Source organism: Bos grunniens, chromosome 6 (genome assembly GCF_055505025.1).
Source record: "Bos grunniens cultivar Pamir isolate PY7600 chromosome 6, Bosgru_T2T1.0, whole genome shotgun sequence".
NCBI classification, from domain to species: Eukaryota; Metazoa; Chordata; class Mammalia; order Artiodactyla; family Bovidae; genus Bos; species Bos grunniens.
In genome coordinates this window covers 102,215,145-102,230,645 of record NC_141170.1, presented here as the reverse complement: position 1 = coordinate 102,230,645, position 15,501 = coordinate 102,215,145, and the positions used below count along the sequence as shown (strand labels likewise).

The window sequence follows — 15,501 nt, the reverse complement described above, 5'->3', positions numbered from 1 at the left end:
TCAATATTCTACTATATTTATTATTTAAATATTGAAAACAGCAATAGGGATAGCTCCTCATTTGCGAGAATTCCGCTTCTGGAAGCAAAGCATCTGCACAAAGCTCAGAAAACATTTCATTGTGCTAGATTTAGAAATCCCTTTATGTGCAGTACTTTTCTAGTATGTTCTTGTGAGAGTTTCCATTTATCTCATAAATATGCTCATTTCTCCTTATAAAATGTATAAATATCCGTTAATTCTTGGGTAAACATGAAATGCTTCATTTAAGCCTAGTCTAAGCAAGAACTGAACTTACAGTGAGATAACTGGGAACAAGAAGTTTCAGAAGGCCATTGGCCTATCTCCACAAGGAGTAGCAACTCAGCCACTTTAAAAACAATCCTAATAATCAAGTAATGTCAAGAATTAGATTCACCACAATTCTGATGTATGTTGTATTGATTTGTTTAAAGTAAATAATTAAGTTAATTTAAGTTTATTTTATTTGTAATTAAATTTATTTAATTACAATTGTTAAAATTTTCCTTTATTTAAAATTGGAAAAATATAGAACTAGATAAGACAAAAGTCCTGCTCTCAGTGTATTTCATGAGAAAGTAAAAACATACTCTGCCAGAAAGGTATAGCTTACTGCTTAAGGGCTCCTCTAGTGAGCAGTATATTCTGTAATAACTAGCCCATTTTCTTCTACTGCTACTGCTGCTAAGTCACTTCAGTCGTGTCTGACTCTGTGCGACCCCATAGACGGCAGCCCACCAGGCTCCCCTGTCCCTGGGATTCTCCAGGCAAGAACACTGGAGTGGGTTCCCATTTCCTTCTCCAATGCATGAAAGTGAAAAGTGAAAGTGACATTGCTCAGTCGTGTCCGACTCTTCGCAACCCCATGGACTGCAGCCTACCAGGCTCCTCCGTCCATGGGATTTTCCAGGCAAGAGTACTGGAGTGGGGTGCCATTGCCTTCTCCGATTTTCTTCTAAACTAGTGGCTATTCACAATTTTGGCTACTACCCCAAAGAAGTACAGGCGTATCACAGAGATATTATAGCTTCAGTTCCAGACCACCAGAATAAAGCGAATATCGCACAAAGCCAGTCACATAAATTTGTTGGCTTCCCAGTGCATATAAGAGTAGTGTTTATACCATACTGTAGTCTATTAAGTGTGCAATAGCATTATGCTTTAAAAAAGTATATATTTTAATTTTAAAATATTTTATTGCTAAAAACTGATAACTATTATCTGAGCCTTCAAAAAATGAGTCACAGTAGTAACATCAAAAATCACTGACCACAGAGCACCATAGCAAACATAATAATGATGATGAAAAAGTATGACTGTTACAAGAATTGCCAAAATGTGACCCAGAGACAGGAAGTGAGCAAATGTTTTTGAAAAGAAATAACACTGATAGACTTCCTGGACACAGGGTTGCCAAAAACCTTTAATCTGTAAAAACAAAACAAAAAACATAGTATTTGTGAAGAACAAAACGAAGCACAATAAAACAAGGTATGCACCTGCCGCATTTTACATTTAAACCGGGGCGCACATACGTATTCACCCAGTTGTCTTTGGGTGGCCTAATGTGTACACTATTAATGTACTCACACTTACTGGCCATTTTCCTCTTGTTGTACCTTCCATGTGTCCTACACTTTTATCCTCATTAATTGGAGACATTTTTGGCATATATTTTCTGTTTCATAAGTTTTACTTGGAATTGTCAAAAAGTTCTTGGTATGAAAGCTTTATAATAAGCATGTTTATGAAAGGAATATTCACAAAATTAAAGATTTGGTGTTTTTATTTGATTTGTTTAAATCCCCTATAGATTTTGGCAAAACGACCTTAATTATTAATCTTAGAGTGCTAGTACATTTTAGATATTCATAGTCCATTAAAGGGCTTCCCAGGTGGCTCAGTGATAAAAAAAAAAGTCTGCCTGCCAAGTAGGAGACTCCAGTTCTATCCCTGAGTCAGGAAGATATCCTGGAGAAGGAAATGGCAACCCACTCCAGTATTCTCGCCTGGGAAATCCCATGGACAGAGGAGTCTGGTGGGCTACAGTCCATGGGGATCTCAAAGAGTTGGCTATGACTTAGTGACTAAACCACCACCACAGTCTATTAAGATTGTGATTTGGCCTGGTAAGGGTATGAAATTAAAATTTTGCAACTTCTTGCTTACTGTTTATAACTAAAATATTAATGAACTATTTTTGCTAAGAAACTATTCATTTTTTTATTACTCTGATAACTTGTAAGAATAGAATCCCTGAAACATTTGATAGTATGTCTCTTAAAAACAGAGGAAATACTTTTACAACTTTTCAGTTAAATTCATTGCTTTTAAAATAAATACTGTATATCTGGAAAATTCTCTGTAGTGAGAGTTATGGAGCTTGGTTATTGTAAACTTAAATTATTACTTATTTATTATGATTAACTTTCTTTTATAAGCCGACATTCCACAGAGATAAGAAACTTGAGGAAATTTGTAATAAAAACACACATAAAATATGTTTAAAATGAACAAGCCTGTGTTATGTACAGTGAAGTACAGGCTGATTTAAAATACTTTGGGAAGTAAACCTGTGGCCGATTCATTTTGATATTTGGCAAAACTAATACAATTTTGTAAAGTTTAAAAATAAAATAAAATTGTAGTTGGAAAAAAAAAATACTTTGGGAAGTAAATCTCCTGAATAAGAAAAATTATTTCTTTGAAAAATTAACGTGGTGTGAAATAGCATTGGCATGCATCAAGTAGCCCTTGGGCTGAATTTCTGTAAAGGTTTGTCAAGGAATAAGTGTTGTGCCAGTTGCTGTAGATGTAAGGATGTAAGGGAATCCCAACCCTCAAGAGCTCATAGTCTCGTGAGGCAGTAACAAGTAAGAACACATCTGCCTAAGTAGCCCTGTTATAAGAATATGAAGTAGGCTCTTGATCAAATGGGTGTCTTCCCTGGTAGCTCAAATGGTTAAGAATCAGCCTGCAATACAGAAGAACTAGGTTTGATCTGGGTCAGACATATCCTCTGGAGAAGGGCATGGTGATCCACTCTGGTATTGTTGCCTAGAGAATTCCATGGACAGAGGAGCCTGGTGGGCTACAGTCCATGGGGTCGCAAAGAGTCCGACAAGACTAAGCGACTAACACTTTCATTGGTCAAATGAAGCAGTTTGGAACATTTGCCCTGGCTGTGTCCAGTCTCTCTGGAACTCAAATGCAGTGCGAGTTCAAAATGGAGAGACAACGAGGTGAGTCAAAGAGTGCTAAGTCTGCCATTAGGGAGCTGTGAGGGACCTTCTGCAGCTTGTTTTCACCCACCGCTCCTGGCCTTCATTTTTGTTTGCAGGATTCTGATTTATAAACCCATTTAGCCAACAAACTTTGCAAATGGTTGCAGTTCAGTATGCAAATTGGAGCTACTCTGGTAGTCAGTACGAAGCACAGGGTGAAAACTTTTAGGCTGAATCACCTCCTGGGGTTGTTTTAGGACAGACATTCTACGAGTATGGAGAAAACACATTTTAGCTAATATTCGACTTCTACTAGGCATTTGCTGTTTAAGCCTTTACTTCTAATTGTGGAATGCAGAGCTTTGGTCTATGTTGAAAGAATCTCAGGCATTAGACAAGTGAGCAGGTGAGAGGACTTTGGGGAAGTCCTGAAATTCAACTGTGCCTCCTTGTGAGGCTAATCCGGAAGATCTGAAGGTAAACCTGGTTTAGACTTCTGAAAGTAGCTGGATGATGGGGGAGGATGGGCCGTCCAGAAAGGATGATCCGCCGTCTCTTCTGTGTCTGGACAGGGTCCTCCCTCCCTGGGGGCATTTGCAGCTGTTGGAGGCCAGCTCCTGGGACTGATTGAGACGGAGGGGCATCCTAGCTTTGCACTCATTTCTTCTCTAGGCCTCCTTACCCCAGCGTCTATCTGCCCCTAGGGCTTTGGAGAAGGCAATGGCACCCCACTCCAGTACTCTTGCCTGGAAAATCCCATGGATAGAGGAGCCTGGTAGGCTGCAGTCCATGGGGTCGCTAGGAGCCGGACACGACTGAGTGACGTCACTTTCACTTTTCATTTTCATGCATTGGAGAAGGAAATGGTAACCCACTCCAGTGTCTTGCCTGGAGAATCCCAGAGATGGGGAAGCCTGATGGGCTGCTGTCTGTGTGGTCGCACAGAGTCGGACACGACTGAAGCGACTTAGCAGCAGCAGCAGCAGGGCTTATCCATCTGCTAATTACTTCTTACTCAATCGTTCCCTGCTTACCCACAAGCCCTGGTGCTTGCTGTTTCCTTTGCCTTACATTTCCATTTTTCTGTCTTCAGAAATAGGATAAGGGTACAGTTGGCCTTTGTATCTGTGGGTTCTGTGGATTCAACCAACTGTGGATGGAAAAAATGAGAAAAAAATTTTCTAGAAAGTTCCCCAAAGCAGAACTTGAAGTTATTGCACACCAGTGACTATTTACATAGCATTTAATTGTATTTATTATGTACTGAAAGTGATCTAGAGATGATTTACATTATGCAGGAGAATATGCATGGGTTAGATGCAAATGCTACACTGTTTCATATAGGAAATTGAGCATTGGAAGATTTTAGTATCTGAAGGGGGTCCTGGAACTGATTCCCCTGTGGATATCAAGGAACAGCCATGAAGTACTTTATGGTACTTTCTTTGATGTCCTTAAAGAGTCTCCATGTTTCTGGAGATGAAATTCTTCTAAGAAGTTTTATCTTTTTATTACATAGGTAGAATTGTTTAGAAGTCTCGCTATTTTTATAGACAGTGTGACAGTAATATTAGCATAGAAATAGCTTATAAGTTTTACTACAATAATGAAAAATAAAGGAGACAGTTAACATAATATAGAAAGCCGTTTAGTTTTCACCCTCAAGATAATCATATAAATGTAGTGAAGTTAAGGCCATTTACCAGATTTTTTTGGCACACCAAAATCAAAGAGGTTAATTGGAAGTTAGCTCAATTTACACGTTACTGAAAACCTTTGTCTTTTAACTCTCTGTGTCATATTCTTTTTATTATACTAAATTGCCACTTTGACAATATACCTACCATATGTGGAAGGTAATGTTAACCTGTCACAGTTTCATTCACACATATAATCGGTGTTTTTTATCAAATACTCAAATATATTATGATCGCTTTATGACTAAATATACAAAGAGAATATAAATAAAGCAAAAGAGGGAGCTAGTATTTATTGAGCCATTATTTTGTGCATGTATTACCCACCTTCATGGAAATTCAGTCAAGAATTAATTCCCTGATGACTCGGGCAATGACTCGGGCCATTAGTGACCATTAGGTCATTTTTATAACGAGATGACTGCTATTCTCCCCATCTTCAGGTTTTGATGACAACAGACCTAAGCACAGTCACTAAAAGCATGAGCCTTTGCCTCGTTTCTTTTTTTAAAGAGAGAACTTTTGTTGAAGTCAATGAGTGACACGTAAAAAGCTGTACATATAATGTGAAGAAGCTGATGAGCTTGGAATAAGTATACATCTGTGAAACCATGACCATCATAAAGGCAGAGACAATCCATCATCTCCCCTTCACCGTTCTTATTATTGTTCTGTGGTAAGAACGTAACATGAGCTGTACCCTCTTAGCAAATTTTAGCAATGAATTATTAGCTATAGGCACTATGTTGTATGGTAGATCTCCAGAATTTATTTATCTGGCATAATTAAAACTGTGTACTCCTTAACCATAATCTCTCCTTTTCTCTATCCCCTGGCAACAACCACTACTCTCTGCTTCTGTGAATTTGACTGTTTTTGATTCTACACATAAATGAGATTGTACAGTGTTTGTTTTTCTGTTTCTGGCTTATTTCATTTAGCATAGTATACTTCTGATCTATCCATGTTGCTGCAAATGCCAAAATTTCCTTCTTTAATTTTCCATTGCATATATGTACATATGTATATATGATATATACCACGCATTTTCTTTATCCATCATTCATCTGTCAATAGACATTTGTTTCCATATCTCAGCTGTTGTGGAAAATGTTGCAATGGGTGTGGGAGTACAGGTATCTCTTTGAGATTCTGATTTCAATTTCTTTGGATAAATACCCACAAATGGGACTTCTGGATCACATGGTAGTTCTAGTTTTAATTTTTTGAGAAATCTCCATGCTGTTTTCTGTAGCGGCTGCATCACTTTACATCCCCACCAGTAGTGTAACAGGGTTCTCTTCTCTATACTCTCTCCAACACTTTTTTTTCCCCTTGACTAATAGCCATCTTAACAGGTGTGAGCTAATATTTCCTTGTGGTTTCACTTTGCATTTATCTGATAATTAGTGATGTTGAGCATCCTTTCAAATCTGTGTTGGCCATTTGTATGTCTTCTTTGCAAAAATGTCTATTCAGGTCCTTTGCCCATTTTTTTAAATTGGATACTTTGGCTTTTTGCTATTGACTTGTAGGAGTTCATTACATATTTTGGATATTAACCCCTTATCATATCCATGACTTGAGAATATTTTCTTCCATTCTGTAGTTGAGATTTTTTAGTTTGGTAATCCTGGTTTTATTTGTTTTTGTTTTTTGCTTTTGTTGCTGGTACTTTTGGTGTCATATCCAAAAAATCAGTGCAAGGCCAATGTCAAGAAACTTTTCCACTGTGTTTTCTACTAGGAGTTTTACAGTTTCAGCTTTTATGTTTAAGTCTTTAATCCATTTTAGTCGATTTCTTCCCTTTGTTTCTACCCACCTTTTCTTCTCCCTGAAAAGCACACACAGCAGAAATGTGTGTTGAAATAGAAAGCCACAGGTTAAGACAAAATACCCAGCCATTTATGAATCCTGAAACTTTTCTTGAATGCTTCCTGTGTATTTAATTGCAAATGTTTATTAGCAGTAAAAATATTTTTTAATACAAAGAGAATTCCAGTTAAAAAAAATCTCTCCTCAAAGTACCTGTCTGTTTCAGTTCAGCTACTAGGAGTGCAAGGAGATCCAACCAGTCCATTCTAAATGAGATCAGTCCTGGGTGTTCTTTGGAAGGACTGATGCTAGAGCTGAAACTCCAATACTTTGGCCACCTCATGCGAAGAGTTGACTCATTGGAAAAGACTCTGATGCTGGGAGGTTTTGGGGGCAGGAGGAGAAGGGGACGACAGAGGATGAGATGGCTGGATGGCATCACCGACTCAATGGACGTGAGTCTGAGTGAACTCTGGGAGTTGGTGATGGACAGGGAGGCCTGGCGTGCTGCGATTCATGGGGTCGCAAAGAGTCGGACACGACTGAGCAACTGAACTGAACTAGAAGTGGAGAAGAGAAAACAACGCAAGTCATAAGAGAATTGACAGGATTTGTTAATTTATCTGATAAACCAGAAAAGGGTATTCTAGACACCTGTAATAACTACCCACCCTCAAGACCATTGGAAGACCCATATACAGGCATATGTTTATTTCTAGATACATCTCTAACCTTAGAGAATAGCCTAATCACAGGTAGATACATCATTACTAAGGAGTAGGGGGCTCCAACAATATTAGTTGTGAGCCAAAAGAACTGGGTTGGCTTAAGACACCTTGCTGTGATGTGATTTGATGACCTTGATCTGTCTGCAGTTGAAGTTGTCAACACTGGTCTGTACAACATTGCCGTTATGGCTCATTTTTACTAATTTCTGTCTCAGAATGACAGCCTTTGTACCATCTTTCAAGCAAAAACTCTTTCTGAAGCGTGAACAGTATCAGTTGCCATGAATTTTCTTATTATGAAGAGCAGTCTGGTTTTATCACCTCCCTCTGTTTTCTGTAATTTATTCTTTATTTCATGAATTGTCTGTAGGTTTTTACTTCCTCTGTTGCTGATAGCTTCTGCTTTTCCTCTTCTCATTCATGTTCTTGAACCAGTTTCTTTTGTAGAGTCATGTTTTTCTGCTGAGAAAATTCACTCAGAATTTGTGCTGCAAGGATCTGGCCAAATTCAGTGAATAAGAATCAGGTTCCAGCTTCTATATTTGTTCTCACGGCTCATGCCTGGCTGACGCTTCATCACTCAGTTTGGAATAGGAATGGTCATTATCTTTTTCAACTACTGTTAACTATTGTTAGCATCGGTCTGGTCTGGTAAGCATCTCTCATTTGTCTTTTCTAATGTTTTCATTCTGGTGATCTGCCGGCTGTCCATTGTCAAGTTCATTCCATGCATATCATTTTAAATTAATTTTGCCTTAAATTCAAAAGTAATGTCAAATGATCTGCACGGTAGACTTCTTAAAAGCTTCTGTTTATTTTCTTTGTATGCAAGATCTTTATGTGTCACGTGTGTTTTGTATAATTTATTAGTTCACAAGATCAGTCTAGTGCTCATTCCAGTCTTCTGTTTCTTACAGCGATTATAACATGCTCTTCTCAAATCTAGTATTTTCTTTGTAAATCCAACAGGGCTTAGATTCTCATTTCCCATAACTTAGTTTAGCTTCATTTTTTCTCTCAAATATTATGAAACTCTTTGGAAAACCTTGTCATAGTCAATAGGTATCTGTCTTACCAAATATCTCCTCAGTTTCCTTAGACTTTATTTTTTTCTCAACTCTCAAAATACTAAGCAACTTTCCCACAATATTTGGTACATTTCTGTAAGTCTTCAAATTAAGTATTTAAGGCAAACATGTTCTTTTTTTTCCTGACATGGATTGTGGTATCTTAGTTCTCCAACCAGGATAGAACCCAGGCCCACAACTATGGAAACACTGAGTCCTAACGACTGGACTGCCAAGGAGTCCCCTTAACTTTGTTGCTTGATTTCTTCAAATATATTGCTTCTTTGATAATTCTTTTATAATCTGATATTTTAAAAATATTTTTTAAAGTTCGTTTCAAATTATTACTAGACATTTATATAATTATTGTTTTTACTTGATAAATTCTATTAATATTTAAAAGAAATATTTAAGAAGAAAGTGATAAAGTAATTCCAATAAACAGATATAATTATAGGCTCCAAAAACTTTTCATAAAAATCAGGTCTGGACCCTTCTGGCACCTTTGTTATGGATAAGACAGTATCAATTTAAGTGTCTCCCATGGTAATCTTCTCTCTGGTAGTTCTTAACATTTTTTTCTTTATCCTAGAATATTTCTGAGTTTCTCCTTCTTTGTGTTTGTGTGATTTCTTTTTACTTGCCACTTGAGTATAAGTTCTATCTTAGATCTCTCGTTTTCAATTCTGGCATAGTCTCAAATATTATCTCTTAAACAAAGGCTTCCCTATCACTTCTTTTGAGTTCTCTTATAAGTAAAATTTTTCCTCTTAGCATGGATAAATGAGACTTCCCTGGTGACTAAATGGTAAAGGACCTGCCTGCCAATGTAGGAGACACAGGTTTGATCCCTGGATCAGGAAGATTCCCCTGGAGAAGGAAATGGCAACCCACTCCAGTATTCTTGCCTGGGAAATCCCATGGACAGAGGAGCCTGGCAGGCTACAGTCCATGGGGTCATGAAAGAGTCAGACAAGACTTAGTGACTAAACAACAGCAACAACAATAGATGGATGGATGAATGGATGGATAGATAGGTAAGTAGATAGCTTGATAGCTAGATAGATGACAGAGTCTTATTCTGTTTGGGCTACTATAATAAAATACCACAGATGGGTAGCTTATAAACAACAGAAATTTATTTCTCATGTTTTGGAGGCTGGGATGTCTAAGATCAAGGTGCCAGCACGGTCACCTTCAGATGAGGGCCCTTTTCCTGATTCATAGCCGGCGACTTTTCACTGTGTCCTCACATAATGGAAGGGACTAGGGATCTCTATGGGGTCTTTTTATAAGTTCCATTCATGAGGGCTCCAGCTTCATGATTTAAACACCTCCAAAAGACCTCACTCCTAATATCACCATCTTCGGGGGTTAGAATCTCAACCTGTGAATTTGCACGATACATTTACATTCAGACCACAGTGGATAATTAGATACATCGATAGATACTGGATCTGTCTCTCTGAGCTGCATTCTACATCTTCCAAATCTATTCCTTTTTCAACCATATCCAGGTTAGCATTTATAGATTTATCTTTTTTATTTAGATTTCAGTGACCATTTTCAAGGTTTCTAAAGGATTTTCTTTCAAATCCACTTGTTCCTTTTTTCCTTGTTTATATTTAAAATCCCTTGGTCTTGAATGGATGTTATTTAATTTATCTCTTAAAGCACAATTAACATACTAATCTTTGATGCTTTCTTAAAATTAATTACTTTTACATGAAACAAATCTGTGATCTGATTATTGAGTGCTACCTTTCTTAGCATTAGATTTCTTCATGTGTTTTGGAACTTTGATTTCTAACTCTTTGTAAGTTGGAGGTTTTGAGTGTATCTGTGGGTGTACAGTGTTCTCTGGATGTGTGTCTGCCTTTCTTTTCTCTGTATTCACCCCTTCTTACCTAGTCATTTTGTGCTTGTCTTTACCTGACCTCCCAGCTTTCTAGAGCAGATTTGTTTTAAAATGGCATTTCAGGACTCCTGTCCCAGATTTATGTTGGAAATATCACAGAATTAGGTATCAAACCAACAGAGGCTTACTTCATTTTCCAGTTGAGAGATTATATTCCAGAGATCTAGGTTTTTTTCATCTTCTCTTCAGCATTTATAAGCCCCCAGCTTCAAAAAGTGAGTCTGGCTCTGATGAGAGAAGTTTTGAGCATTTATTCTTCAGGGATAGAACCCATGGGCACCATTTCTACCCCCAGAACTAGGGCCAGGCAGGTTCGTGCTTTATCTCTGCTCTCCACTTTGCATTTCTCGTCTATTTCTGGCCTGCAGACATGCCCGTCTTTTTCAAATACAAATACTTCTAAATGTTTTTTGCTTTTTATAATTGACTATGTTTAGAGTAGAAGGAACAAATCAGAGCATAAACTCATGTGCCATCTTTACAACATACTACTAATGGATTTTTCATGCATGTTATTTTAATCTTTTCAACTTCTTTGCTTCTTCAGAGCAGATATACATCTAATACATGAGGACCTATAGTCCTAACTATGCAGATCACAGACAACATAAGTACCTAGTAGTTGCTAAACACTTCTTGTTTTATTTTGTAATATACAAAATTCCTTTGGATTCCTAATCCAAAGGACATTGTATATTATATATCAGAATTTGTCAATATATATATGAATATGTATGTTTTTGAATGTGTATATAAATGCATATTTTTCATACCTATTAGAATTCCCTGGGTTTATTTACCTATTTTTATGTTTCTCCTTATGCTCCCCATCTGGCCAAAGATACCTTGAGTCTGATGAAAATCTGCCTTTATTCCAGAATATAGAAAGAAGTCTGAAATTTCAAATGCCAGTTCAAATTTGAACTCTGCCTCAAAACTGCTTCTCCTAATGTTTTCATTTGATCTTATTGTTTGATTGGTTTTTAAACCTCTTAGAAAACACAGATGGCCAGACTTACTCTGTCTCAGGGCTTGCTGGGAAGCTGATCTGGCCACTGCTGTCTTAATTTCCTGTGATGGCGTCTCCATGTGGAAGTCAGTGGCTCAAGATTACAGTTAAGAGCCACGTGGGTGCAAGGCCTGTGCTTCTGTGCCTTGAACTTAGAGTTCAGAAGTCATCCATCTGCCTTTGCAACCTGTTCTTCAAAACCAGGCAGTTCTGTATTTTCCTTGGCTTCTTTCTCTCAGCAAATATAATAAGATCTCAATTCTCATTGTGAGCTGATTATTCTCTTCTATCTGCCGGGATCATAATTCAGTGAGAGCTGTTCCTAACCAAGGAAATGAGGGCAGAAATTATATAATTGAGAGTAATGGCTTGAAATCCATGAATATCTAGAAACATGTACAAGTCTGACACATACTAGCTTGGTGGTCTTCATAGGCAACTCACTGAAGAAAAAGAGTTTTTTTCTCCACTTTAAAAATGAGATCGTCATAAAGACTAAACACTTATTGAATGACAATAATGAGCTAGCCCTTTAGAAAAATGAGACCAATAGTTACTCCCTAAATGGTTTCCAATTAAAAGCGTTCTGATTTTAAGTCAGTGTGTTATTAGAGAAATTCCAATATATAAAAATTCACATTTAATAATAAATAAAATAATAATGTTTAATAAAATAGAAATATTCGTAAAATTATTTACATTACTAGTATATACATTTAACTAACTGCCAACTAAATATTTTCAAAAGAAGTTTGATGAATGTGACTGAAGAGAAGCTGTAATCATTTTTACTTAGTGCTTTCAATTATTAATATACTGAAATCTTCAGAAAAGAAATTTTCCTAAGAGACATGAAATCTCAACACCAATTTTCTTATAAACCCTTTCTTACTGATGATATCTAGGCAAGATGAACAAAAATTCTGAATCTTTAGTGTTTCTAGTAACACATCATTGGTTAGAGATCTAGGACAGCTTTTATAATTAAATGCAGCTAAATAGTTACGCTGGGATACCAGAGACAAAGTTAGCCTTTACAAATCGCTGGTCCTTTTCATGTTAGTCAAAACAGTGCTAAAATATATAGAAATCATTTACTAGCCATTTTGGAATAAAAAAATTCCAAAAATTGTTCTTTGTCTTTCAGGTCCTCCAGGGAAACGAGGTAAGAGGGGCCGAAGAGGAGAATCTGGTAAGTCTCTCTTTCAGCTGTCCTGTGTCATTCATATCCTGGTTAGGGTCCCACATCTGTTCCTCCTAATTAGTGATTGCATTGCTTTGTTGGGTATTGTGTCTATGCATGTGTGTGTGTGTGTGTGATGTTTAAATCTTCTCTGCTACATCTAGAATTTTTTTATCTTATTTCCATCAAGCTGTAGGAAGGAGAAGTTTGCAAAATGTTATTAATTACAGTTTAATAACCCCTGGCACCCCATTTTGGCTTGTTTAGGTTAAATCTGCCCTTTCAGTGTACAGTGGAGAATTTCTTAGCCACACACAGTGTGACAGCATCACCTGCTTTCCATCTACATGTAGGTGGTCAGTCAGGGCAGGTTCTCTGCACAAACATCCGCCTTGGGACACCAGGACGTATGTCTTGGAAAGATTATTATTATTTTATCCCCTGGTAAAATTTTGCCATGCTTCTATTCTCATTCTTTTCAAAACTTGAGAATTTTTATTCTTCTTGTATAGCCATAGCATTTTAGTGATGACAGGAGCCTTAGTAATCAGTCCAGAGTTTTCATTTTCTAGTTGAGGAAATGGTGGCCCAGAGTGATCAGGTGGTTAGCAAAGCTCGTGCAGTTGTTTTTATGAGCAGAACTTGAAGCACAACCAATTGTCCTGATACCCATTTCAGTGTTTTTCTTTTTTTTTTTTGTTTCAGGCCAAATCCCTATATGCAAAGTCAAATAAAGACTATTTTTTGAAACCAAGATATTCAAATGAGTGTGTTCAGTCGCAGTATTACTAATACTTTGATAAAGTCTAAGACTCCAAAAATGTAAATGTAAATGTGAAGTCTTAACAGGGTATCAGTTCTTTCTTGAAAGTTAAGAGGAAGGTAATTAAAGGTCTGATTTTAGTAAGAAATATTATTTTTCAATATTTTCTACCTACAAGTATTTATTAGCATTAAAAACAATCTACTAAGGGTTAAAACAGTGGAAATACTAACACAACAAGAAAGATAAGACAGCAGATTGGGTTTTTGTCTCATCCTCTCCCTCTTGGAAAAATTATGTCAAAGTAAAACGGTTTTATGAAAAAGTATCTGCTTAATTCCTTTAAAGAAATTCTCAAAAGTTATCTTTAAACCTCATTCACTTTAAATAATTGGAAAGTTATATAGATATCCCCTTCATGAATTGTGAAGGTTTATAATAGAGGATGCTTTATAAATTTGTTTTCAAGGAAAAAAATGATAAAACATTGGTGGACCCAAATAATCACTGAATTGATCTTTGTGTCAAAAGAAAGAAAGATGATTAAGGGGAAAAAAGTGAAAAGTTATACTTAGGCAATTTTACAGAAAATATAAAAATCAGTTCCCAACTTTCTGACTACTGAGAACTGGTGCTTTAAATGAGCATATGGTGTGTGAAATATTGAAATTTTCTTAGACTTTGCCTGTATTTTGATGAGAATACACAGTTTTAAAGAAACATATAAACATCAGGACTTAGTCTTTTACAGATTGAAAATACTACTGAATGGTAAAGATTCTTAAAAAAAATAATGGTAACCTTTCTGATTTAGCCATTTTACCAAACTCAAGAAAATTGTCCATCAATTGTTTACAATCATGAAGGCTAAAGACCCTCCTGATTCATATTATCTAAATTTTGGATATATAAATTAGACAGTCTTTGCTTAAAATACGTGAACCTCTCAGTAATTCATAAACAGGCCTCAGGGAATCTGAATATTCCTTGAAATTTTACATAAAATTCCGTGTGCATATAGAAGTAAATGTATTTTTCTGATGTGGTCTTATAGGTCCACGATCAAAAAATGACTGAGAATCACTGAATTCTTAAGTGGCTTCTGTGTCTCTTGGATTATGTTGATGATTATGATGATGCTCTCATGTTTTATTTCATCTTACTATTTGGCATATTCACTAATTTACTTCTCCTCTTTTTCTTATTCTCTCCACTCTCCTCCGATCATAGGTCCTCCTGTAAGTATATTTGCTGACTTTTGGCTCTTCTGCGTTAATCAGGACCACGTATGTTAAAACTTTGTTAAAATATCAAAGTCTAGTCTGCATTTCAATTAGAAAAATGTTGCTGACCTTTAGTACTTAACTTTGGGAAATTATTTTTTTAAGTACACTATTGTGTGATCATATGATGTGTTAGAGTGCAGTATGTGTCAATTAAAAAAACTTTATTTTTAATATAATCACAAACCAATTATTCTCTTGGTAATTTTGGAATAACTTATGAATTATTAATAACTCCTGATATTAAATGTTTTTCCTGGAATCCTGAGGTTTCTTTGCGAGCAAACCCCCAAGCTCTTTCACACGTCTTTCATTCGTTTAAGCCTGTATCTGAAATATTTACATTTGCCAGTACACGAAATGTAGATAGCAACATGATCACGGAAGTGATACCCCCAGAGGGCTTGGTTCAAGCTCACTCCATAGGCAACACTCCCTTTGAAGTCCCCTGGAGTTTTGCCTGCATAAAGAGCTTGAGCTGGGGCCCTGGGAGAGTTGCACTTTCTTTTTTCTTTCCTTGAGTAGGGTCATAGCTGCAGCATTCCAGTCTGCTTTGCACTCACAGGAACAGATTATCTTGTCAGCTTTGAGCTAGATGTGTTTTTGAGTAATATCCTGGATATCTGTCGTCTGACCCCAGTGCCGTACTATGAGCTGTACGTTTACAGTAGCAGTGATCACTGGCCTTGTTTTCTCATCCCAAGTAGCCAGTGTGCTCCAGGGTTCACAGACTCTGCGTTGGCAACTTCCCTAACAGGCCAGCTTGGTCCAGGGAGAGGGGCTTAGAGTATAC

General features: G+C 36.8%; 1 protein-coding gene across 1 annotated transcript in view; it reads left to right on the top strand.

The window, feature by feature from the left end:
* COL25A1 (collagen type XXV alpha 1 chain) overlaps nucleotides 1-15,501 on the top strand; it is a 503,765-nt gene that overhangs the window by 247,831 nt on the left and 240,433 nt on the right. The window contains exons 3-4 of the mRNA XM_086407020.1: nucleotides 12,627-12,671; nucleotides 14,656-14,663. Of these exons, the coding sequence (XP_086263146.1) occupies nucleotides 12,627-12,671; nucleotides 14,656-14,663 (53 nt within the window). The remainder of the gene's footprint in view (nucleotides 1-12,626; nucleotides 12,672-14,655; nucleotides 14,664-15,501) is intronic.